The sequence below is a fragment of the Gossypium raimondii genome, chromosome 6 (genome assembly GCF_025698545.1).
Source record: "Gossypium raimondii isolate GPD5lz chromosome 6, ASM2569854v1, whole genome shotgun sequence".
NCBI lineage: Eukaryota > Viridiplantae > Streptophyta > Magnoliopsida > Malvales > Malvaceae > Gossypium > Gossypium raimondii.
In genome coordinates this window covers 8,845,636-8,872,219 of record NC_068570.1, presented here as the reverse complement: position 1 = coordinate 8,872,219, position 26,584 = coordinate 8,845,636, and the positions used below count along the sequence as shown (strand labels likewise).

The window sequence follows — 26,584 nt, the reverse complement described above, 5'->3', positions numbered from 1 at the left end:
TTGGATGGACGGTGTGTTTAACTGCGATTAGTATAAAAACAGCGGTAGCGGTGAGATTAGACATTGTAGCAATATTGTAGCGTGAGACAATAAGTAAACTAAATGCACCGCACCCAATCTCCCACCCTTAATAACTTAAATATCAGTGCGCGTTAAAAACACACGTCTAATTTTTCTACCTCAAAAACTGCCTTCTAACCTGATTCGCCATACAAAACATTAAATCAACAATGTATAAATATTTGATTTGACAAATAGCTTGAAAGATATTGAAATTGCTTTCACTTGGTGGAACCCATTTTTTAAATTATTTTATGAGTTTTAGATGAAATTATATTCATCTTATAACCACTGATTCCATTGTCATCAACACAATTAGTTGGATGGCCGTTATTCATTCAAGACAGATGAGATGAGAGACTATTCAAACAATTTTTGCGCTTACTTTCTGGACCAAATTAGTTGCATTAAGGGCAAAGCAAAAAAAAAAATTTTGGGGGGGTTAAAATTCATTGCAAAAACATAGCATAATGGAAATAGTAGGTAAAGGCAAGTAATTAATTAAGAAAAGCATTACTTTTGGAATGCGTGTACTATCACTCAAATTACTATTTTATTAAAAAAATATACAAATTTATTTTATCTCAATTTATTCTAAAAATAATATTCACAAGTATAGATATAAAATGAGACTCACACAATTCTATTAAACATCATACACTTTTTAACTAAAATAAACAAAATTAATAATTTTTATTGTAATCGAGTATCTATCGTTAATAACAGTAATTAATCTTTTTATCTCGGGTATTTTTCAAAAAAATAAACGGTTGACTATAAAATATATTTCATTTCCCGTAAACGAGAATCAAACCCCCAACAATATAGGTAAAAGATAAAGTGAATATCCATTATATCACACGTTATGGTTAACAAAAAAAATTTTAAATTCACATATTAAAAAATAAAAAAGAATAAGGTGGGAATTAAAAAGAGAGGGAGAACGTGGTGGGGGCGGAGGAAGTTTAATGGGAGAAAAAAGGTAGGGCTTGGACTTATCGCCAAACTCTTCCTCACTCGCTCACTCACGCCATCAACGAATATAATATTATCCAAATTCTAATGTCCAGACACACTACACGACAAACGGCTCCTTTTTAACCTAACTCCACTTCACCTGTCTTCTTCCTTTCCTATGTATGTGGTCCCCCCCCCCCACCAAGGCGGCAATTGCCCTCATCCCATTTTTTTTAATTTCATTATAATATCGTTTACGTAGTACGACTTATAAAATAACATACTCCATTAATTTTTTGTATTTCTAATAATAACCCTATCTTCTTCTTCTTCTTCTTCTTCCTCTTCTTCTTCATCATTTTCATCTTAACCTGTCAGAAACGGAAACCTCAATTTTTTGACCATTTTAGTTTATTTTATTTTATTTTCGCATGAGAAAAGCTTGGAAGAAATCTAATGCAAATTCCATGTTTTTCTTTTCCTTTGAATTTTTGAGGAATGTTTAGGACATAAAACAGCAACAAATTAGATATATGCAATAAAATCCACAAAACATGTCGGTGGATATGGCCTCCTTTTGGCGGCCGCAAACAAGAACAGAAAATGGTTCACAAACACAAGAATTAGATCACTAGAGTAGGTATATGTATATGAGGGAATGATATAAATAATACATAAATGCTATATATAGGTTCTTTTTAATGTTATTAATACTATGTTTAGACAGTACAACAAGACATGAGTTTAATTATTGGTGATATAATACAACATGAATTCTTTAGGAGTGGGTATATTATATTTTGGTTTTCATGAAGAAGCAAACCCTTCCTTCTCTCGTGTGACTGCAAGCAAGCATTTATCCCAGAAAGAAAGTCAAATGAACAAATTTAGTAAGTTTTTAAAGCCACCAATTGCTGAATTTTGAAGCTAAGCTGATGCCGAGATTGACTCCTCTTGGTTGAATTTCATACTCATTTTGTTTATCACCGCCATTACATTAAATAACACTACATCATTACCCTGCAGTAAAAAAGCTTGAACTTGTCATTTCATTAATTTAAATTGAATGCCCCCATACTTATTTAAAATAGAAAAAGGCTGAAGTTGGATTGAACCACCCCCTCAAAAAAACCAACCATTCATTTAATTATCTTGGTGGGGTTTTGATGATGGATTAAGACTTCAACTGCACCTCTCAGCTAAAGCAAATACGTTGTTTTCTCCTATATATAAAAAAATGGTCATAATCTATATAAAAATGTTAAAATACAATGCGACTATTCGAATAGAACCGAACCCGAAATGTATCCGAATTCGAAATAAATCCTGTGAGGCTGTGACTTTTCTATATAACCAAACCCGGACCAACAGGACGCACCACCAAAAAACAGCTTTAGCTCTCCTTCTCTCTCTCTTTTTGTTCTCTCGCTTAACCCTGTGGAAGATGGTGGCGTTAGAAAGGAGCCTAGAAGCAGCCATGAATGCGAGGATAATAGGGAGTGGGAGTGAGACGATGGTGCTAGCACATGGGTTTGGAGGAGACCAATCTGTGTGGGACAAAGTCCTCCCTTGCTTGACAAAGCATTACCAGGTTGTCCTTTTTGACTGGACTTTTTCAGGGGCTGTAAAAGATCCCAACCTCTTCGATCCTTTGAAATACTCTTCTTATGATGCCTTTGCTGATGACTTGATTGCTCTTTTGGATGAGCTTCACTTGGAATCCTCCCTCGTCTTTGTCGGTCACTCCATGTCTGGTATGATCGGATGCATTGCTTCCATTAAAAGACCTCAACTTTTTAACAGGCTTATACTTGTTGCTGCTTCTCCTAGGTATTTTTTTTTTTATTTCCTTTTCTTACTTGTGCTATATCTTTAATTTTATAGATTCAAACCCCAAACCCATACAATTATTAAATATATCTTTAATTATGGCACATACTTCTTCTAAATATTCTTTCAACCTGGAGTTTAGTTGATATTCAATCATTCGTCACTTCATATATGATTAAGTACAAATCTGTATACTTTGTATCAAAAAATAATCCTCCTTTTTCATCCAATTTGTAGACTTTTTTGGGTAATTTATAGAAGAATTGAATCTATTTACCAATTTAACCTATATGTGTATATGTATATATAAAGAAATTGGATAATGGGAGAGTAGATGTGAAAATTAAATCAACCTAACGGCAAAATATGTGGACAGGAGGATCTGGGTCGGTTATCATAGACAGTGCTGTGTTCTTTGTCTTGTACTTTATATTGTGTGGATGATTCAACTTTATATATATACTCAATTATTTCAGTATCTCTCTATTTCTATGCTCAATTATATTACTTTTTGATTAAATAACAAATCCAATCTTATCTTATTTTCTGCTTTCTTCTTCTTTGACATTTTCTTATTACAAGCCAAAACCAACTTTTTAGTTCTATATTTTTATTGTTATCTTTTAATTTCTATAGAAAAACATTATATATGACAATCTTGTTGTTGTCGGCCGAAAACATGAAATTTGGTTCGCTTGTTAGATGTTATATGTGAACAGTATATGTACTCATCTATATATTATTATAATCCAAAGTCCTAATTTAGTTATACTTTTTTAGGGTATTTATGCCTTTTCCATAAAGCTAAATTATATATATGTAATAAGACTTAAACCCAAGACTATATAATTTATAAAACATTAAATACTATTTTAAGGGTTTCTTTTTAAAATAATTTATTGAAATGATGACGAAAAACCTTAAAATGATCGAGTACATTCACTTTACAAAGCGAATTGGTGTTTCCGATATTTGCAATGTTTAATTTTGCAGGTACATGTATGGTTTCATGTAATTGTCTCATACTACCAAGTAATTTGCAGGTATATCAACATAGATGATTACGAAGGTGGATTCGACGATGCAACAATCGACGGCATCATATCGAGCATCGAATCCGACTACGAAAACTGGACATCAAATTTCGCACTACTCGTCGTCGACAATTCAGACCCGATATCGGTCAACAACCTTGCAAAATGCTTGAAGAGGATGAGGCATGAATTTGCAGTCCCTTTAGCCAAAACAGTGTTTCGCAGCGACAAAAGGGACATCCTAGACGAGGTAACCACACCATGCACCATTATCCAGACCACAAATGACATTGTCGTGCCGGGTTCAGTTGCCGACTACATGCACAAGAAGATCAAAGGGAAATCAACGGTTGAGATTGTCAACACCAATGGTCATTTCCCTCAGCTGACAGCACATCTTGAGTTCCTTGCTGTGCTTGCTGGAGTTTTAGGCTTTGAAATTTGAACCAAAAAATAAAAGATAACATCAGAAATAAATATATGGTCATTGGAATATATACATATTTATGGCTTTTAACATGTGTGTGTGTGGGGTTGGCCTTTGTAGAGTATATCTAGATTTTTTATTAGTAATATTTGTTTGGTCTTTATTTTAGTGTTATTGTTGTACTTTTCTTCTTCTTCTTCTTCTTTTGGCTAAGCAATATACTTGGGAAACAATTAATGGTGTTTTTGTTTTTTATTATTAGATTTTTGTTTTAAGGAAAAAAATTAAATATAAACATAAGAGAATGTTTTGGTACATTCAGCATTGGATCTCTTAAACTATTAAAAAGTTTTTAAACTTTATAGTTTTACTTAAGTTTTTATTATTTTTATTGTACTTAAAAAGATATTATATTTTAATTTGCATTCAAATAAGCATTTATATGAAATAAAATACTTGTTTAAATAAAATTTAAAGGTGAATGACTTTCATATAAAAAAATTAATGCCTATTTGCAAGGTTGAGGCCTTATATTCTTAAATATTCAAATTTGAGTCCTATTATAAGTAATTTTGTAATTTTATTTTAGATTTTATAGTTCATAAGACTTATTCGAATGTATTTCAGATTTCAGATTTTAAATATATCATTTGTGATTGTACTATTAAGTATAGTTGTAAAACTTCCTTAAAAATTAAAGATTAGCAGCTTTTTAAAGAGCAAATTTGAGTGTAACAAATATGTAGTGATTTAAACAAAATTTTAGGATTTTTTTCTATCATTTTAACATCAAATAAAACAAGGATTCAGTTGATATTAGCAAAAACAATTTACTAATTTATATGTTTTATGTGAAATATTGTGATTATTATTAGTTAAGAATATGTTGGGATGTAGAGGAGCCACTAAGAAATTGGACCTAAAATTTTTAATAAAAACCTTATAATAAGAATTCAAATCTATATAAAAAGAAAAGAAAACGGATAGGATAGGATAGCAATAATAGTGTAACCCTAAACCTTCTTTTATAGTAATCTAGTTTACAAAGATAAAGGTATAAGATAAATTTCTTTTGTTTTTTAATAGAAATACTCACTAAAATGTTAAAATTTTTTGAATTTTTAATTTTGAATAGTTTTATAAATTTTAAATTATTAGTCGACATGGCATATAAAATAAACAAAGTCATGTTAAGATTAAGTACACGTGAATTGCCATGTGAATTATCATGCCAACATCGTTGAAGAATTAATTTTTAGTCAATATTTTTATTAAAAAAGTAATTTAAATATTTCTAAAATATTAATGAACAAATGTAGATATTCACTAAGAAAAAAACATCAGAAATGGGGAGATGATTCAATTCTGAACTTGAATGGGCTCTGCAGCCGAAGTGATCCACTCAGCCAAAATGATAAAAGAATATGGCCCAAAATAATCCACCCACAATATCGAACTGGGAGGGGGGGTGGAAATATATAATATAATTATAGGAGGAAAAAAGGAATTTATAATTGATTGATACATCATACATGCGCTATGGAATTGGATAGTTAAACGGAGTTAAAAGGAAAAGTTTTAATCAATCAAAATGTGGTACATTACATATCAAATGTTGACCATTGATGTAACTGTTGATCAGTCAAAATTTTAAAATATATATAAAATTATTAAATATTATTTTAAAATTATAAAAAAACATAAAATTTATTTTTAAAATGTAAAAATATTTTAACATAATTATAAATTATAAATTTAGTTAAAAGCCAAATTTTTCGAGTTATTTCCACAAAAATCAAAGCTCTTCTTTTTGAAGGCAAAATGAAACAAAAAAAAACTAAAAGAATATATTAAACCCCATGGTTAGAAAATCTTCAATTTTATCCTTTTTGGAAGTAAAAAGTTCTTTTTTTTTTTGTAGTTTGCGAGGTTTTCTTGTTGCATAAGTCGACGGAACTTAGCCTGAGCCTCTTTCTCAGCATACTGTGGATAAAACTATTTTTTCAACTCCTTTTAGAACTCTTCCCGAGCTCTAATTGCGATCTCACCTTGTGTCTCATCTGTGGGCCTACAATGCCACCACAAAAGAACGACATCAGTAAAATAAATTGCAGTTGTATTTACCTTAGTGGCATCATCCTTAGTGCCAATTGTACGAAAGTATTGTTCCATCCCCTTATAGAAAGTTGTCCACGTCCCTCGCGGACATCATCCCCTTAAAGTCTTTCAACTTGGGGATATCCATTTTACGTTGCTTAGGGATCGAAACCAATATCCCTTTACCCACAACAGCTCTACACATAACGAGCTCACCCTCGAGGCCCTTAAAGTCTTTCAACTTGGGGATATCCATTTTATGTTGCTTAGGGATCGAAACCAATATCCCTTTACCCACAACAGCTCTACACATAACGAGCTCACCCTCGAGGCCCTCAATTTTCGACATCATGGCATCAATTTCCTCCTTCAAAGCCATAATCATAGCTTCGAGAGCATAATTCCTCTTAGTCATCTTCTTTGTCTGATTATCCATAGCAGTATTTAGGGCCCTTTTCATCACATTCAGATTGGAACTGAGAGCCTTTGCAACATATTCCTTGAGTTGCTCTTTCATTGAGTCCAACTCATCGGCGCATCCCTCAACAACCTCAAGTGTTTCCTTATACCACTCATGGATTCCTCCAAATTAGTCACTCGACCTTACAAAGTTGACAAAATATCCCTCGATCTGCTAGTTTTCCTGCCTCTCTCACAAGTCTCCCTAGGCTCAATCTACTTATCAACTCCTTTCTTTATCTCAACTGGTGCCTTCGAACCTTGACTCTAATACCAACTATCATGAGCTAGAACTTACGTCTGGCAAACCGAATGGCCTTAAGCGATTTCTTTACTTCAAATTCTCCTAAGTCGACTTATCTCTCAAAAGATGAGAATTCTCAAGGGAAATCCTCTAAGGCATTAAAATAAAGCGAAAGCAAACTCAAAAGACAAAGAAGCAACAAGCTAATATGTTTGAGTAAATGCTCTCAAATATATTCAATAACTATAAATGGGATGATTACAAATGAGAAATTTTTTATTTATAGTTGAGCTCTCATAGATCCAATGGTACAGTTTAAATTACATCGATGATCAAGATTAAAACTTATCTATAAGATGAGAGTCCTAAGAGATTTAAATTCTATACAATCTTATCCCTTAGGATTTACAATATTTAACATGGTAACTCTAGTTTTACTGAAGTGTTTTATAGGGCCACAAAGGCTTCAAGTAGATGAGTTTCTCCATGTGTTACACGAATCGAGCCAATTCAAGTGAGTTAAATGAGCCACATTTAATTAGTTGACCTCCATGAGACATTCTGTGTGCATTCGTCACAGGCTTTGAATTGCGGCCTGTGATAATTGGAGCAGGTTAGATTAATCATTATTTTTAAACAAACCTTTATTTGTAAAAATGCCCACATTTGTAAAATTTATTTGTATATAAAATTATGTGAACAATTTTCTCTCTTTTTAAATTATTGTTTATAAAGATACGTTGAAAATTTTATATCATAATTTTAATATGAAAACATATTTTGAATAATATGACCAACTCATGCATTGCATGGGTATGAAAACTACTATTAATATAGAGGCATAGCCAAAAAGAGGCCGACATGGGTCTTTCCCCCTTCCCCCTTCCTTTTTTTAGAGTAAAAGGCCATAAAGTTCATGCATTCATTCATTCATAACTTGAAGCATCATAAATCACAAGACCCTGAATAGAGGGCGGGTAATCCAGAACAAACGTGAGAGTAACCTCACACTCTAAGCCCACACCCCATTGGTTAAAGGGTATAACAACTTTTTTTAGTCTCTTTGAAAACTAATTATTCAATTTAATATTTTTTAGCTCTTTAATTATATGAAAAAAATTTGTTTTTGACCATTCTTAAAAATTAATAATTAATTTTCAACCATTTTGACACAAATAATTTTAGCTTTGGCCCTTCCAAAATTTTTTAATTTCATTTTGACCTTCAAATACAAAATTTTTAACTTAATATATTACAAAGGTTTTATGTTTTTAATGTTTTAACACCATACAAATTTGACATGTGGCAAGAAAAGAAAGAAAACATTTGTGGAGGAAAATTGCAACATAAACCCTTTGTATTTTTATATACTTTTTAATGACGTTTTGCAAGTTATATTTTCATAATAAGCCCTTAAATTTTGTTTGTATCCAATAATTAAATTTACAATTTTACATAATAAGTCACATTAAATTTTAAAATAGTTTTAAAAGATCTTTTAAGTTTTTAAGTTTATCATTATTTTACAAATTAAATACACTATTAAGATTGAAATAGATATTTAAAAATATAAATAATGTTACAATAAATTATTTAGTGTCCACAATATTTAAATTTAATTAATAATCTACATTCACTAATTAATAATTAAAATCAAGTTAGAAATTATATAAAATATAATTTCATACAATACATATACTATTATAATATTTATATTTTAAAATAATTTTAAATTATTATTTATTTAAATTTAGTTTAACATAAGTTATCGTGTTTTTAAACTTAAGTTTTATATTTTAATTTCGTAACCATACATTATTAATGAAACGATACAAAATTTAAGAAATAATTAAATGTAATTTAATTAATACATACAATCAACTCGTACATTGCACGGGTAAGTTGGTTAAGCCCAACGAACCTTGCACCATGGTATAGTGGTGAACCTGTATAGGGTATATAACCTTTGTTGAACGTAAGTGAGATGCACATAAAAGTTCAGAATCATTGATTACCCAACTATCCTAAAAGATCATATCTTAATACTTCACGTCATCGTCACTACAAAAGAACAAAGAATGATCTCATTGTCAGCAGTCTCTAAACACGTAGACAATCATGTCCCTTGGTATAAAAAAACCCATAGTAAAAGTTGAAGACACCAAATCTCATTCCATACTCCATCTCTATCACCCCAAAATAAAGGACACCACAACTGTCTTCAATGGCTCTCTGCCTTATCTGAAGGTGAACCATCGTACAAATCATCATTTCAGGCTCTTGTTAATCCCACTAGTTAACAAAAATCAATAATTTTTATATAAATATAAGATTATGCATATATAAATGTTCTTTATCATATCAATATTTTCGCTTGTTATTGAAATATGCATGGATATATTAAATACAATAAAAATATAAAATTAAAATTAATTATAATTCTATCCATAATTAAGTTAAACAAACTATAAACAAATTGTCACAAATATATGTTTAGTAAGTTTTAATTAGCTTAAAATATTTTTTAAATAAAGACACATTTTAATAACATTGATTAAATTAAATTTATATTTTTTTCAAATATCATTAATTTATTTCTCAAATCATTAATTAATTTAAACAAAAATAAAATTATAAAAATATTATAATATTAATACATAAATAATTCGTGCATCACACGAGAATTCAGACTAATTTTATATTTAAATGAATATTTATTTATTTTTAAAATTTTAATTACAATTTTAATAATTATTTAAAAATAAAATAATACATCAAACATATAATAGATAATTTTTTTTTTTTTTAAATTGATAACAAAAGCAGACTCAAGTCTTAAGGCTTAGAACTCAACGGAGGAGTAAGAAATGCAACAGTCTCGTCCTTCTCTAAAAGATCCAGAACTTGCATCCGTGGAGTGGAAAAAGAATAGTATGTTGAACATGAGGACTAACAAGTCATACTAAGCAATCTGCTATCAAATTCACCTCCTTGCTAATATGTTGGACCACCATAGTCCAATCCCTTAAACAAAGGCTCCTCATGTCAGCAACAATTGGAAGAAGAAAACCATCACTTGAGCCATGTAGAACCATATTCACCATATCAAGAGAGTCACTCTCTACCTGAACTTTCTTATATCCATGCTCCCATGCAATTCTAAGCCCGTTGTACGTTGCCCATGCTTCAGCTTGCACAACTGAACGTTCACCGAAGCATCGACCATACCCAAGGATCCAGGTCCCGTTTTCATCTCTTAATAGACCTCCTCCAGCTGCTTTTTCCACCATGCTCTGCACAGGACCATCACAATTAACTTTGATCCATCCAGGGTTTGGTAATGTCTAATGATTAACCCTTGGGCTAGACTTGCAACCATGACTCCTTGTATGAGAACCATAACACCTAGCCCGGGCCAAACTAGTGAGAATAATGTTATAGGCAGAACAGTTGGCAACTTGGCACCATTAAATATAAAGCCATTCCTGCTCTTCCACAACTTCCAGCACATCATGCCAAAAATTGAACTCCAAAGAGGAATATTAAACCGCCAATTCGCAGAGCTCCCAATATTAGAGACCAGCCAGGATCGAAGATGCTGATTGAAAAAAAAAAAAAGAAAAAGAATGAGCATTATGGGGAATAAGATTTAATCCAAACTGCCTTAGCGATGGAGCAATCCCTTATGATATGGATGCAATTCTCGGTCAAAGCACCACACAAGGAACAAGAGGGGTTGTCAGCCAATCCTCGCCTAACCCTCTACTCATTTGTTAATAACCGATTATCAAGAACTAGCCACAGGAAGTTCTGAACCCCATGAGGACCTTTAAGCTTCCAGATAAGTGATCAAGCTGAAGCGAAATTGTTGTAAGTATCAGAAATTGAAAACTTGCCAGTTTGTGACCAGCGCTAACCACAACAATCGTGTCCCGTAGATAACCTGCGAAGATAAGAGCTAGCAATATGAGAAAGCGTTTCTTGGGGAAGAAGATGAGCTGATAAGTTCCAAGCCTGGTTGTCGTTAGAATCAACCATATCCTTCACCTTACCCTCAATAATTGACTCCATACTTTGAACCACATGTGTAAACAAGGGCCAACTTTCGGGATCCAGTTGTCACTCCAAAACTTGACTATCTAACCATCACCAATGCACCAAAAAACACCATTACGAACATCATTCCACACCTCAGACAAAGCTCTCCAAACATGTCAGCATCTCGCGCAAGATTTATTTTCGGACAATCTTCCCTCACTTCGTATTTCCCTCAAAGGACACGCATCCAAATTTTCAACTGTTGAGAAACAATTTGGTATTTGAGTTTAAGGAGAAAGGATTTATTCCAAAAGCGCGCAGACTTAAGACCTAAACCCCCATTCCCAGTAGGCATTCACACTTACTCTCATATGATGAGAGGTAATTTCCCACACTCCAATGTAGAGCCCCAAATAAAATTCCGCGCTATCTTCTCATTTTGTAGACAAATACTCAGTGGAGTAGAGAAAGTTTGCATAAAGGAATTTGGTATAAAAAGTAACGCAGATTGCGTAAGAGCTACGTGCATTGGCAACCCAATTATTAAGCTTATTATGAACCTATAACGTTTCCTTCTTGACCCTCGAATGGAAAAGAGGCATTCCCAAATACCTTCCAAATCCAAAAATATATATATTCAAATTAACTGAAGTAAACCAAGCTAATCCAAACTCAACTTAAAATAATCATAAAAGGAATCCGATGAGAGCCCACCCAAACATGCGGTTTGCCAGCTCTATTTAGCGCTTTTTAAGATTAATAGTCAAATTTAAAAAAAAAAAAAAGGGTAAAAAATGTCAAGTATCAGGTATCAAATCAAAACGGCACTCGAAGTCTTTATTTTAAGATTATTATTCTCTTCCGTCCTGTTGCCAATTTTCGTTTGCTTTGCCTTCCATTTCAAATGCCTTCCCTTCTATATAAATCGCTTACTGATTACAACTCCCCCCTATTTCGCACTCAATTCCTCAACGTTTCCGCCGCTTCTCCTCCCTCTCCGCCACCACCCAATTGGAATCTGTCCTGCCGGATTACGTCTCAAAGCATGTCTTGCTCTTCCGAAACTCCTTTGCCAACTCTCCGTACAGTTACTATACCTTATTACGAGCTCAAGGTCAGTTCCTAATCACTTATGCCTTCTCCGAGTTGACTCGTTTGTGTTGGATCTCTGACAGAATTGACCGTGATCATGTGCTCTAAAATTCTTAGTTTCCTTGAATTTTCCTGCAGTTTCTTAGCAACCAAACCGAGTTAATGACGTGTTATTTTAAAATTTCTTGGATTTTGCCTATACGTATCTGCATGCTTCAGATTTTAGTATTATTAGTAGTATTGTTATTTTCCGTCTCGTTTATGGTAATGTATTGAAACAGGACAAGGATGCTGATCTGTCGTTGAAAATTGAAGAAGGGTTTGGACCGAATGGACTTGGAATTCTATCAATTACTGATGTATGTTTTTCTTTCTTTTCTTTTTTCTTTTAGAAATTAGTTTGTTTATGAGTTGATTTTCCTTTGCTGTTATTCCTTCACTGCGTAATCATTGTTAGTTTGTTACAGGTTCCAGAGTTTCCTTCACTGCGTCGAAATCTTCTATGCCTTTCATCTAGGTATGGTATGAATTTCAAAACAAAATTTTCTCATGATAAATGATCGAAGAAAATTGAAAAATATTTTATAAAATTCCTTCTTAACAGATTAGCTGCCCTGCCTGAAGATGTGAAGAAGGAACTTGAGGATCCTCAGAGTAGGTAATATTTTGTTTTTCTTTTTGCTATTATGTTTTTATCGTAATTCTTAAAAGGAAAGAAGCTATGATATCATGTTAGAAGAAAAAATTAAGAGTGAAGGTAACATAATAATAACACAAAGGACTACGTTGTTTGACTGTGGTGGTCTACATCCATAGGAAAATTTCCAAAGGGTTAATTTGTTGATATTATGAATTGTTGTGTTTGTATATATAAGAGTGCCTGCTTATATAGAAGATTCTCACCAATTTAGGAAGGAGTCAAGCAAGGAAATTGTATGGTTATCTCTTTTTTATTATATCAGAATTGCAACGCAATCTTAATAATCTAATTACATTTATCACTCTTAACAGTATTGTTCCTCTGTGAAATTTATTTCTTAACAATGCATATGACTATTGTTCTTAAATAGAGTTTCAAGGCATAATGTTGGATACTCTTGGCTTTGTGCCATGTTGTTCATAACTGTCTTTTACCTGTAGGTACAATTTTGGATGGAGTCATGGGAAAGAGCAGCTTGAATCTGGGAAACCTGGTAAATAGTTGCACACTTTGAGTTTTACAATTCAATATGATTAAATATGAGTCAATAGCTTGCAGTTTAATTGTTTTTCCTTGCATTTGTATGTAATACTAGAACAAAAAGAACCAAATAGCTGATATAAAGTAGACCTCACTGGCATACTAGTTTAACTCAACGCTAAAACATATTAACTGCTTATAAACGTCAACCTTGTATAAATGTCCTGTTTGTTTGTGGGAAAGTGTGTTTTCTTTTTCATCCTCAAATCCCAACATTTATGGCAGGGGAGACTATTTTCACTCTGCTTCCCATAATAGTGAAATCATGCTCCTAAATTACAGGCAGAGAAAAGGTTCTTGTTTGAGAGATATTGTTTTACTGGATTGAGGAAGGATCGAGTAAAATTTTGCTACAGATATGTTCAACTCTAAATTACATTTAGAGGAGAAAGGCCCTTTCAATTAGTTTGATTTCAGATCTGAAACAAAATTAAGAGACTTAAACGGACTGTACTTGTTGCAGGATTTTAGATCCGAGTGCTTTTTTTTCTGTACTTGAAATGGTGTGAATTTCCTTGAAAATGTCTATTTCCAATATAATTGATTTTGAGATATATATATATCTTAGGCTCAAATTGTGTTTCTTTTTCTTGTTGGGTTGTCTATTTTTTTTCCTTTCAATGAGTTAAACATTTTTCTCTTTAATGCCATGCAGATCTTCTGAAAGGTTCATTCTATGCAAATCCCCTAATTGATGTGCCTACCAATGACACATACTTGATTCAGAGGTAAATGTGGAAGAATGCAGCATAGATGAGTACCATATTTGCAATTTTCCTGTGTAGCATCGTCTTAGATTGGCTCAGAGAACAGTTCCTTTTTCTTTTACTTAATGTGTAGGTTCTTATATTACATAATACTTAGACTCTTCCATTTGTGATATATTTGCATCAATAGGTACCATACATAAAAGGAACATTAATGAGTACCATATTTGCATTGTCCTTATGTAGTATTCTCTTCATTTATCTCAGAGACCAGTTCCCTTATTATAATGTCTGCAGGCTCTTATATTACAAAACATTTGCATTATGTGGGTATGCCATAGGTGATTGTGCTTATGTTCAATTTCTCAATGATCACCCTTGCTCTGCCTTGTAGATATCCATCGTATTGTGGAGCAAATATTTGGCCTCTGGCTGCTTTGCCAGAACTTGAAGTGGGTATGTCCACTTTTCTGCTTAGGAAAATAATGGAATTTAAAAATGTCATGATCCTTTAGTAAGTTGATGAATTGCTGTGAGAAAATTGTCATCTTATATTTCTCTGACATAGGTTTCTTTGAATGTTGATTTGCCTCTGCTCTGTAGCTTTCAAAGCTCTGGGAAAGCTGATCTTTGATGTTGGGTTGATGGTGGCATATCACTGCGATCAATATGGTAAATTCCCCTTCAATTCCACTTTTTAAATGCAGATAATATGAAACTAGATAGTTGTTTTTCTAGACCTAAGTTATACATACCAGCTTCACCACCTAAGCACCATAGTCTTTTAATAGTTGAGATTATACCTTTGAAAATCCAAAGGGTGGCCACATTTCAATATTTTGAATTTCATATACATAGATCTGGCCCTACACCATGATGTATGAGCTTGATTGAGCCTAGTCCTTTATATGTAGTTCTTGATTATATAACCTGTTAAATTTATCTTAAACAAAGAACAAAGTCTTTTTGTTTACCATCTTTCTCACTTATCATAATACGGTCAGTATCTAGGGGGATGAAAATGCGAAAGGATGAAGGTCTTGAGCAAATTCTTCTTCGCTCTCGTTGTCATAAGGGACGTTTGCTTTATTATTTTCCTGCACAACTGAGGTTTTTTTTCCCCAGTTGCTTTTGGATACGTATCTTTTTTTTCCATAGTTGAACAGTTAACCTACTTTCTCTAGCTTCTAGAATGTATCAAGTAAAATATGATGTTACTTGCAGTAATCATGAAGAAAATGGTGACTCCATGTCATCTTGGTGTGGATGGCATACTGACCACGGCTCCTTGACAGGTGATAAGTCTTTCGTCTAAATCTTATTATTTTTCTCCCTTGAGCTTATCAGCTACCTCATTCATAACATGTTGCCTTACATCAATAAGAAGGTTTTATTAGTGAAGACCTTACTAATCCCTTTATGCCTGTTTAACACCATTAACATACCATCGTCTATCTTGGTCTGTCTATCATTCTTGCTAATAATTTAGGAAGTAAATTATATTTGCTTTCAAGGGATGTCAAGACTAATCCGCCCTATATAGGTGCAATGAACTGATCCATTTCATATATTGAAAATGAGGGTAAGCCTATTTCAGGCATTAAGAAACTTATGTGGGTTTTGAACTAGATGTTAACTCTTTTGAGGTTCGACATTATTTTTTGTCCACTTCTTTTTGTAGTCTTGCAAAAAGATTGATATGATAGTTGTGAGTTTTATGTTTATCCTTGATTTCTGCTTCAATTTAATTTGTAGGTCTGACATGCGCCATGTTTAAGAGGAACGATGTAGAAATATCTTGTCCTGATAGTGCTGCTGGCCTTTATATAAGAACACGGAGTGGTGAAATTGTCAAAGTATACATTCTTGGTCACAGAACTTTTACTTATCAATAATTGCATTACATGATCATTCAAATTGACTTGTTTACATCATAATTCCTTGCCTAGTGCTTGTAGCCTTTCATAACTAAAAAAAGGCTTCATGTTACCTGATGTGTTAATCTCCTCAAGTATGATGATCTTTGAGAAAAAATATTGGCAGATACTTCAAATAATGGGGATATTAAATAAACAAATGCTTGCAAATGGTAATATATATTATTGGTAATGCGGAGTAGCATAAAATTGATCATTACTGATAATATAAATTACTGATATTGGAGAGCACCACAAATTTATATTACTGTCAAGAAAGACTTTTTATTTTTAATAATTTCTCTATCAAATAAACAAAGTTTGGTTATGGATGGAATACAGAATGGCTTTGAAAAATGTTAAGTAAGCTAGAAATCGGTGCTGTACATTTTTACTGTTCTATATTTTGTGAAATCTTAAATATTCCCTAGTCTGTGTTGGGCTTGTAACTGGAGAAACCAGAAAAGGCTTGCGGAAGCAATAGTGTAGTTTTAACCAATTCCTTCAAGTAACAGCCAAAACGTTGACCTACTATTGCCATGATTTTATCAGAAGATATATTTATTCTGTTAACTTTGGTTTTTATTCTAGGCTACTTTTGGAGAAAATGAAATAGCATACCAAATTGGTGAAACCACTGAAATTCTTTCTCAAGGATATCTTTGCGCAACACCTCATGGTGTTCGGGTATTTTCTCCTCTCTCTCGGGAAAGATCAATGTTCGGTTTCCATTATACAATTATCCTGTCCTTCCTCTATAATTTATTCATGGATTCTCTTAGGCTCCAAAAGGAAAGGAGGCTTCCGGTGTTGATCGATCAACATTTGCATTATTTATGCAACCTGATTGGTATGTTAATCGTCGATGGTGTAATACCATGTTTATTGACTTGACATATTTGGGATTAGTTTTAATAGTAGAACAATGAGCTACGATGGTGTGTTTCTGTATTTTCAGCTTAGCAGTTGGTTATGTTTTCATATGCTATTCTCTGCTGTGTAGAAATGAGTTATTAGCATTTGGCTAGGGAAATCAGTTCCATTTAATGAATTTTTTTCCTTAAATTGTAGGGATGAAAAGCTCAATTTTCTTTTTAATTGTAGGGATGAAAAACTCAATTTTTCTGAGGACGTTTATATTCATAAAGAGGTATGTTCTCTATAATTCTACTATTTTTGAAAGTGAAATTCAACTGCACTGGTTATTGGATTTAGAAGAAACTTAGTTCTAAAAGTCAGCTTTAACTTTGAGAATTATTTGCATGACATATAACTATGATCTTAACTAGAACATTGAACTTTTATCAGCCATCTAAAACAGAGGTGTAAATGAGACACCTATGCTAGCAAGCTATTTGGATTCAACTTAAAAATAAATAAATAAATTGAATCCAATTGGTCATCGTCTAGTTGATCTTGAATAGCCCGAGTTATTGAGTGAGCCAAATTCAATTCAAGTACCATGATATTTTGACTTGAGAATGTTCTAAGCCTAATTGAGATTTTTGTTTTTTGTAGCTTTAATCAGCATTTAAGAATCTAAATTTGAGCTCAAAATAAAGCATAAATAATTGAGGTTTGAGTATAGGAATTGAGCTCATTGTTTATTAAGTAAAAACCTAATCGAGCAAGCTTTAACAGTTTGATATTTATCAATTGAGCTCAAAATTTTTACAGCTTGTGTTTGTTTTGATTGCATCCCTAAAGTCTAAACCTTTCTTTAGAACCAAAATAGAAAATTGTTAGTATTATTATTAATGTGTAAGGGGTCTAGTTAATGCTGAAGTTTTGTTGTTTCAGCTGATACCATCAAATGACAGTCTTACTTTTGGAGAGTATTCAGAGATGCTCCTTGACAAATATTACCACAAGAAAACATAAAGAACTGTAAATATTTTCCTCTTTTACCAACTTTAATCTTTATTTTATCCTATAACGCTATAGGTACACTATAAAATACAATAAGCAATAATATTGCTTTGTAAACTTCATGTTATTTTCATAAGGAAGCAAACAAATTTATAGCTGCTTGGGTGCAATTTGATTTTGATATATATATAGGTCAACCAATCTTCTATGATCATGAAAATCAAGTGGATATAGAAACTAAGACAAATGGTTATAATCATTCTTTTAATGGCCTATTTTATAATGAAAATGAAGAATTATTTCATACACTTCATAGCAGAATTGAAATGATAACACGTCTATGTATAGTGTAACAAGAAAAACATACGATATAAAAACTCCACTTATGAGCCGATTGAATCTTAGCTTAGTTGGTTTGGGTATTATTATCAGTGAAAAAATATAAATTTTAATGTGTTAGCGTTTATCCTCTTATTTAAAAAAAAATAAGTGTTAAAAGACTTTTGTATAAAAAATATGAAATAATTAAAACATTACTACTGATTTTTTTGCAAGGAAAGCAAACACTACTTTATATTATATGATGGTAGTGTAAATGAAAATGGAATGCACATCAGGGGCCCCACCCCTCGGCAAATGAGGTGAGACGCAATGTATTCTGGTACATAAACAGCCTAAAATTTCCAATCAAGCAAACAACGGCGGGCGGCGGCAGCCGATAATATGAAAATCTAATAAAAATGTACCAACTTTTATTGGATAAGGCTGGCCGGCTGACACCAAATATAACGTATATAATTAACAAAATAAACTTATTGAATGACGGACGAAAGACATGTAAAATATACTACGTACCAGTCAGCGTGCATAAAACAAGTTGTACCGTACCAAAGTAATACTAATAAGCCCCTCCTTTTACTACACGGTCACATCTATATGTGAGTGTGGCTGTTTAGGTGGGAATATGTAAATGAAAGAAGACAAATGCAAATATGTTGGTTGAATTAAGAATCCTAATTCGATTTAATGAGCTTTACTTCGTAAGAATCAAAACCTAAAAGGACCGAATTGAAACTTTACTCAGATTTTATTTAGTCAGATATTTAATAACAAGAAGTATCAACATAATGTGGTATCTTTGTTCTTTCTTTAATCGCATTCTCATTCTCAAACATAGTAGAATTCATTTTCTGTTGTCTAGAGAATCAATCCATTTTCACTTTGTGATGTAGATACTCAGCAGTGAAGAACTAATAACAAGAAAAGTTTGGGAAAAATGTTGCCGACGTGAAGGGTGGAGACGAGAATTGAAGGTTTTTTTCTATGGACCGGGGAAGTTGGAAAAAATTTTAGGGGGAGTTAAAATTAAATTATATATTTTTATGATAAAAATATAATTTTATCATTTTAATAGTTTATATTTTTATATTTTTTAAAAAATTAAATTGAATTTGTATCATTTTTTATAACTAAAAATGTACTTTTATCATTATTAATTTAAATTTTTATAAATTATAAAAAAATTTAAATAAAAATTTTTTATTTTAGAAAGAACTGGCCCTACCAAGTACCAGGCCCCTTGCTTCGCGACTTAAGGTGCACCTAGTTTTCCCCCTTCGCGACTTTGCTAGTATGGGGCCCTTGGTAAGCATACTAAAATCTATCTGAGTTGAAATGTTGTGTTTGATTTTACTTTAATTTTATTAAATTCCAATATTTAAGAGCATTGAATTGAGTTAAATTTTTATTTATTACTTTAGAAATTATGATTATCTATAGTAAAACAAATAAATATTTTATATTTAAAATAAATGAAAACATGTTAAAAATATTAAATGAAAATGATTTAATTTTCTTTTTTAAAGAAAACCGAATTATTTACAACAGTTGGATTTAAATTGATTTGATTTAATTTTTTAAAATCAAAATACTATATATTTTGGCCTTGTAAAAGCAACGGTGACTCCTATATTCTGTTTGTATATTTTAGAAAATTATCCCAACATCATTAAATTATTAATAAATTTATGATTTTAATTGTTAAATTTTAAAAACTATAAAATAATTATTCATTTTTTTTTGAAATTTTTCGTTTAAGTCAATAAGTTGTTAAAATTGCCTCATATGGCCTTCACTCGTACCATTGACAATAATCAAAAGCTCTCCTTCCCTCTTCTTCTATGGTTTAATTTTTTCAATAAATGACTTTAAACATAATGAATTTACAAAGTAAAATCCGAACAGCTTTCTTCTCCTCCAATCTTCGACGCTAACTGTTAGATCAGCTTGGATATGAGATATGTTCTTCTACTTATAGATGGATATCATTTTACCATACCGATCATCGAATCGTCTCTTGGAGCTTGTCGATTTGAATTTTTTTTAAACAAAAAACTTAACAACCTATTGACTTAAATGAAACCTTCCAAATGGTTTAATAACTATTTTGTAACCTTTTGAAATTGAATTATCAAAATATAATATTACTAATAGTTCAATGACCTTGATGTAGTTTGCCTTTCTTTTCTTTTTTTGGCAGAATGACTTATTTAGTTCTCTAACTTTACAAAAAAAAAGTTATTTTAGCTCTCCATTTAATCTTTCGTTTCTTTTAGCTCTTGAATTTGTATTGTTTGTCAAATCACCTCAAAATGGATGAAAAAATTAACATTTGTTAGCTTTGTAGACATGGCTTTCGCGTGGATTGCCATGTGCATGTTACCTCAACAATTAATTAATTTTTAAAATTTAAAATTTTCAAAAAGAAAATAAAAAAATATATTTTTAAAATTAAAATTATTATAAAATATAAAAATATTTTTAAAATTTTAAAACTAATTAATTGTTACTGTGACATACACATGGATGTATACCACGTCAGCGAAGTTAACAAACGTTAACTTTTTCATTCATTTTGGAGTGATTTGATAAATAATGCAAGTTTAAGGGCTAAAAGAGGCAAAAAAATAAATGAATAACTAAAATAACTTCTTTTTTTTTGGTAAGGTTTGATGGTAAAAAAAACTATTATGCTTCTTTTTTTTCATGTGTTTGATTCAATGCCACTATTGTTTTTAGCAAAATAAATGCTCCTCCGCTAATAAATTTATTATTGGATCTTGCCTTTTGTTTTAGAATCAGACAATAGTCATAGGCTAAAAAATTTATAGAAAAATTGTTTTTTTTAATGCAATCATTTTGGCTGATGAAGGGGTTAGTGCCATCGATGTGTCTGGCGGCACCGGCAAAAATTATAGGAAACGGATTATTCATATACATGATTTTTAAGTTGAGTAATTTTCATAATTAATCAAAAATTTAGGTTAATTTCGGGAAACCTAGTTTTAGAAAGCGGTGTTTGTTGATGGGAAAGCAGCAGAAAACTGAGTTTTATATTGTGGGACGTGTATCTCCATGCTTTTGTGTTCCCATCATCCTTCCATTAACATTCTTATTTCAATACTTAAAACTACTCATAGTCACTCCCCAGCCCATAAATAAGAAGGTAATGCACTTCAACATACTTGAACTCATGTCCTCCTACATTAACAATAATGCCCATATCAGTCGACCACTTAACTATTTGTTGAAATATTATTATGAATATATTTTTAATATAAAATATTTTTGCATACCTACATTATGGGAATAATAAAGTCTAATATTATGTGATTACATAAAATAAAATTACAGTTAGTAATTTGATTTTTTTAAATAAAAATTATTTAAAAATCATTAATCCACTCTTACTTAGGAACTATGTTTTGAAACCATAAAACAATTATTCACATTTCATTATTTCTTATATTTTTTCTATTAATTATTTATTTATACAAAATATTTATAATTTCAGGAATGAGTCTCCATCATACCAATAAAAAATAATATTATTTTACCGATTGAGCCTAAGCTCGATTGTTATCGATATTATTACCATTGCAGAAAGGTGTAGGTTCGAGTACGCTAAAGCGCATTATCCTCTTATTTAAGGGTTAGGGAGAGGATATGGGTAGTTCTAAGCATTATATTAAAAAAATAGATATAATAAAAATCTATAATAAGATTTATGTTAAAAAAATAAAACTATTTTTTCCATGCATTTCATATTAAGAAAATCATAAATATACAGAGTTAAAAGAATATTAAGAGAGTAATTGATTGATTAGATAAGGCCCAATTTCTTCTCCAAGTCTGCCATATTCGGCCTTTTAATTTTGCTAATGATTGGGTAAAATTCCACAATCAAAGGCCAACTCAACAAATTAAGCCCGCTCCACTTTGTTCAACTAAAACGACGTCATTTGAATCACTTTCGTCAACTTCCATGCACGCAAACCATAAACCCTAAAACGCTAAACTAAAAAAGTTAGTAGTTATAAGCACCAAAGTTGATCAACCTTACTCTCTTTTTTTTTCCCCCTTTTTTTTTGGAATTAACATCAATTATTTGGAATTGGGTTATTCATTGGAGTTCAAAATCAATAAACTTCCAATTCAAACAATGTTGGATGAAAGCAAGTTCGATGTGAATTTCAAATTGTTAGCACTTCGAATCCCTCGCGAACTCTGCAAAACCGCCACTCGTTTGCTCAATGGGTATGCCTAATTGTTTTTTGGTTTGTTTAATTCTTAATTTCAGTTGTTTTTTAAGCTTAAATTTTTGGTATTGTAGATACTTGCTGGACAAGCCTCGTGTTAAACCTATAACTGAAGATCCCACAAGTGAGAAGACCCGTTACATGATTTTGTCTGAGAAAGTTCAAAATCCTGGTAAGAAACATGTCAATGTAATTTCGTTTATATATATATATATATATATATATATATATATATATATATTTAGCTTTTTTTTCCTAACTAGAAAGAATTTATTTTTGGAATAGAACAGATTTATCTGATATTCCGAGTCAAAAACTTGATGAACTCAAGAAATTATGTGAAATTGAAGTTGTTCCATATTCATTGACACTCGGATATTCCTACTGGACTGCTGGTTGCCTTCTTCTCTTTAATTAAAATCCATTTCATTTGATTTATATATATATGTTCAGTTTTAATCTTGAGTTTAAAGGGTGTTTTATGAATTTGTAGATCATATATTGAAGCAAATTCTGCCACTTGGGGTGGAGGTACCTTCATCTTTCGAAACAATAGTTAAGTTTTTAATTAACCCTGCATTTCTTTCTTGTTGCTCTCAATACCTTTGTTACCCGAACTCAGGGGTGAATGCCAGATACGGTATTTATCCAATGTGGGTATGCTTAATTATTTTTTGTTAGTTCTTTCATATAATTGGTTGATTATATGGTCGTACTCATGTACGAATATATGTCCAGCACGGTTACTTGAGGGAAAATGATAAATCCAGATAACATGGTTCAATACCATTGACAGCTAGCATTTCGTCTGAACTCTGCAGGTCATGTAGCCCATCTGAATATACATGATGAATTACTTCGTTTCAAAGATGTGATTGCAAAAGTCATTTACGATGTGAGTTTTCATTTGTCTCTGACCTGAGCATTTCATCATTCTTCACTTGGATTGCCAGTAAATAAGGTGTTATAGCTTACTTTAATGTTGGGCTTGGACCCATTATTTGCTTTTGATTTCCTTTATCATTTTCATCATTTCATGCTAGCCCTTCACTTTGCTTCCTACCTGTTAAAACTATCTTTTGTGGCACGTAAATCTAAAAGTTTCCCTTGCTAGTAGTTCAAACCTTCTGTCTGCAGAGATTCCTGAATTAATATTAATACTACTGGGATCTGTTTCCCTGTTCTTTTATTTTGATCTTATCTTTGTGCTCTCCGTATAAAGCTGTCTTCTTATTCTCCATAGTTTTTTAACATTTAGTTACTGTTGTATTATGGTTTTTATTATTGCTTTGCTTCTAATTGTCCTTTTCTGGTACTGATTGCTGGAAACTTTATCCCTTGGCAGAAAAATTACCCAAGAATTAAAACAGTAGTCAATAAAGTTGGAACGATTACAAATGAGTTTCGAGTGCCAAAATTTGAAATTTTGGCAGGTGAAAGTGATATGGTTACCGAAGTGAAGCAATATGGGGCAACATTCAAGCTAGATTACAGCTTGGTTTATTGGAATTCAAGATTGGAACATGAACACATACGGCTTGTGTCCCAGTTCTGTCCAGGGGAGACAATTTGTGACATGTTTGCTGGTATTGGACCATTTGCTATTCCAGCAGCACAGAAAGGATGCTTAGTGTATGCAAATGATTTAAATCCAGACAGCATTCACTATTTGAAGATCAATGCCAAAATTAATAAGGTTGATGATTGTGTTGTTGCATACAATATGGATGCTAGGAAATTCATTTCCCATTTGATGGCAAAACCCATTTGTGCAATTGATTTAGAATCTGATAATTCCATGGTCAAAGCTCATGACACGTGCAGCACAAAAGCCATTGATGATGCAAAAGCAGAAGGCACAGAGTTTGGTGGTACCACGTTATTCTTTTATGCATCATCTTCCTTTGAGCCGTGCATAACTTCATCTGAATATTCCTTCCTTTTTCAGTTTGGGAGAAAGCAGTAGCTGGTAATGATGTCAAAAGTGAAGCAGAGGATGTGCAAAATTCTACTAGGACCATAGATGGTTCTGTAGTTGCAGGTAAAAGACCTCCAGATTGTTTCACAGAAGGTATGACAAGAATGGAAATCAGGCATTAGGTTATAACTGAAGAACTTGCAGTAATCACTTATTTGCATTTTTTTTTAATAGCACCAACCTGTGAAAGCTTGAATAGCAATATAGGAAGTTAGTTTTCACTTTCTTCTTAGAATTAAAAGAGAGATTTTTTGCCCTGATATTGCAGAGAGTGGAAATGCCCACAGTGGTACTAAGAAAAAAGGAAATGCACATAAGAGGATGAAAGGCTCTATTCTGCAAGCTAAGCCCTGGGAGCATGTTGATCATGTGATTATGAATCTTCCTGCTTCTGCTTTACAATTTTTAGGTACATATTCCGTTCTAGTGTGATATTTATGTATCAATATATGTGCAATTATGTCTTCATGTGTGTCTGCACATGTTCTTCAGACCACTGATCAAGCATTCCCTATTATGTTACGTTACTTTGGCTGATTGGGTGGACAGGTGTTGATTTTATGGTACCTCAACTCTATCGTCTAGGATTGTAATCGTTAATGCTCTATTTTCTTGAATATTGATTTTTTTTGCTATTATTGGGTGTATATTACTTGTCCTTTTCATACATTCTACCGGCTTATCATTTTTGCTGCATGATATCCTTCTGTCCTCTGCTTGAAGATTTAGTCAAAGAAGTTACATATATATATTTTTATCCCCAGATGCTTTTAGAGCTATTATCTCAAGGAAGAACTGGAGAGGGCCTCTTCCATTGGTTCACTGCTATTGCTTCATACGAGCAAATGAAACTCAAGAATTTATAACATCAGTAAGTCTGCTTTGCAATTATTTATATTTCTTTAATAACTTGTTTCAATAGCTTCATAGGTTTTCTGGCCAAGTTTTTGGATTTAGAAGTCTTGGGTCATTTCATTCTTTTACCTACTACGTGTTGTTGCTTTTCAGTCTGCTACATCAATGACATTCTCTCCCACCATTATCTTGACCTTTACATAAAGCCACTTTGAATTCAAGTCATTTGGCAAGGTCCATAGGTTGTGAAAACTTATCGTTAATCATTCATTGTTTTATTTATGCTGTTTAACCGCATTTGATTTCTCAAATCTTTGACAGGAGGCAGAGTCCGCCTTAAATGCCAAAATAAAGGACCCAGTGTTTCATAAGGTTAGGGACGTCGCTCCTAACAAGGTACAAACTACCAAGTCTTTTTTATCTGTTGTATTTTATACAATCCACGTCTCTTCCCATCAAAGCCCTCGTTGTCATCAAGGGTAGAGGAGGAGTTTGCTCGTATTTGCGATTGTGTTTATTGAACCATATACTTGATGGTGGTGCAGGCAATGTTTTGCTTAAGCTTTAGGCTGCCAGAAGCATGCTTTATTGAAGATGTCGCTAACTCGACCTGTCATAATACAGGTGGATTATGAGTTATGATCTCAAAAAGTATCCAATTTTCTTCTAGCTCTTCAACTCTTGTAACTTGTAAGAAGGCATGCAAAAATGAAATATTAGTATTAGCTTTAGCTTTACCACTAGGGGAGAAAACTCTTTCATGAAAATTTCACCATTTTCCCCCTAACAAAACAGGTTGCAGCTTAGGGATAAACAAAAGGTCTATGGATGTTAAAAGATTCAGATAAATATCATTGTTAGATGCCATTTGCATGAACCAACTGGATCCAAATCTCAGATCATGCCGCGAGTTTTAATATATTTATGGTTGGGAGACCCGTTTCATTGACTTTAAAAAAATAGTTAAGTCACCACAGGTATAACTTCTTTTTAAAAGTAAATATTGAAATTGAATATTAATAAACAAAATGTGGCATGATTTTAAACTTGTAATTTTTTCCCTTAAAATTACCATTAGTATATGCTTGTAATGTTTTTTTTTTGAATAATTTCTAATCATATATGTCCTTTTTGAGACAATGTCTAAAATTATTTATTTCTCTTCTTTAACTCAAAAACATGA

The 26,584-nt window shown here is 32.1% G+C and overlaps 3 protein-coding genes across 10 annotated transcripts; all 3 read left to right on the top strand.

Moving 5' to 3' along the window:
* Positions 1-2,304: 2,304 nt before the first annotated feature.
* Positions 2,305-4,541, top strand: LOC105774245 (strigolactone esterase D14). The gene is made up of 2 exons (XM_012596663.2): positions 2,305-2,847; positions 3,891-4,541. The coding sequence occupies exons 1-2, from the start codon at positions 2,462-2,464 to the stop codon at positions 4,324-4,326; spliced, it is 822 nt and encodes a 273-aa protein (XP_012452117.1). The 5' UTR covers positions 2,305-2,461; the 3' UTR covers positions 4,327-4,541.
* Positions 4,542-11,931: 7,390 nt separating this feature from the next.
* On the top strand, positions 11,932-18,128 carry LOC105774099 (hypothetical protein). Of its 2 annotated transcripts, none has more exons than XM_052632918.1 (15): positions 11,932-12,260; positions 12,520-12,597; positions 12,706-12,755; positions 12,843-12,896; positions 13,379-13,431; positions 14,134-14,206; positions 14,580-14,641; positions 14,789-14,857; positions 15,190-15,295; positions 15,410-15,480; positions 15,941-16,041; positions 16,693-16,788; positions 16,884-16,951; positions 17,173-17,251; positions 17,902-18,128. In XM_052632918.1, exons 1-15 carry the CDS (start codon positions 12,051-12,053, stop codon positions 17,980-17,982), a joined length of 1,251 nt encoding a protein of 416 aa, XP_052488878.1. In that variant the 5' UTR covers positions 11,932-12,050; the 3' UTR covers positions 17,983-18,128. The 2 variants fall into 2 exon arrangements, with proteins under 2 accessions (XP_052488878.1, XP_012451897.1); XM_012596443.2 differs by having other exon boundaries at positions 11,938-12,260; positions 17,206-17,251.
* Positions 18,129-22,322: 4,194 nt separating this feature from the next.
* Positions 22,323-26,278, top strand: LOC105774150 (tRNA (guanine(37)-N1)-methyltransferase 1). 7 transcript variants are annotated; one of them, XR_001127279.2, is made up of 12 exons: positions 22,323-22,566; positions 22,643-22,740; positions 22,859-22,963; positions 23,062-23,124; positions 23,390-23,463; positions 23,914-24,439; positions 24,517-24,639; positions 24,815-24,955; positions 25,311-25,417; positions 25,555-25,635; positions 25,723-25,797; positions 25,947-26,070. XR_001127279.2 is itself a non-coding variant. In XM_012596530.2 (11 exons), exons 1-11 carry the CDS (start codon positions 22,472-22,474, stop codon positions 26,034-26,036), a joined length of 1,464 nt encoding a protein of 487 aa, XP_012451984.1. In that variant the 5' UTR covers positions 22,323-22,471; the 3' UTR covers positions 26,037-26,278. The 7 variants fall into 7 exon arrangements, 5 of the variants coding, with proteins under 5 accessions (XP_012451984.1, XP_012451981.1, XP_012451983.1 ...); XR_001127278.2 differs by having other exon boundaries at positions 25,555-25,643; XM_012596530.2 differs by lacking the exon at positions 25,555-25,635 and having other exon boundaries at positions 23,914-24,436; positions 24,517-24,609; positions 25,947-26,278.
* The last annotated feature ends 306 nt before the right edge of the window (positions 26,279-26,584 follow it).

Excerpts from the sequence above, each read along its gene's own strand:
- LOC105774245 (XM_012596663.2), top strand. The coding sequence starts at position 2,462 with ATGGTGGCGTTAGAAAGGAGCCTAGAAGCAGCCATGAATGCGAGGATA. Across the intron at positions 2,848-3,890 it reads CTTGTTGCTGCTTCTCCTAG|GTATATCAACATAGATGATT; the intron begins GTATTTTTTTTT and ends AGTAATTTGCAG.
- LOC105774150 (XM_012596526.2), top strand. The coding sequence starts at position 22,472 with ATGTTGGATGAAAGCAAGTTCGATGTGAATTTCAAATTGTTAGCACTT. Across the intron at positions 22,741-22,858 it reads TGAGAAAGTTCAAAATCCTG|ATTTATCTGATATTCCGAGT; the intron begins GTAAGAAACATG and ends GGAATAGAACAG. Across the intron at positions 24,640-24,814 it reads TCCAGATTGTTTCACAGAAG|AGAGTGGAAATGCCCACAGT; the intron begins GTATGACAAGAA and ends CTGATATTGCAG.
- LOC105774099 (XM_052632918.1), top strand. The coding sequence starts at position 12,051 with ATGCCTTCCCTTCTATATAAATCGCTTACTGATTACAACTCCCCCCTA. Across the intron at positions 12,598-12,705 it reads GAATTCTATCAATTACTGAT|GTTCCAGAGTTTCCTTCACT; the intron begins GTATGTTTTTCT and ends AGTTTGTTACAG. Across the intron at positions 13,432-14,133 it reads GCTTGAATCTGGGAAACCTG|ATCTTCTGAAAGGTTCATTC; the intron begins GTAAATAGTTGC and ends AATGCCATGCAG.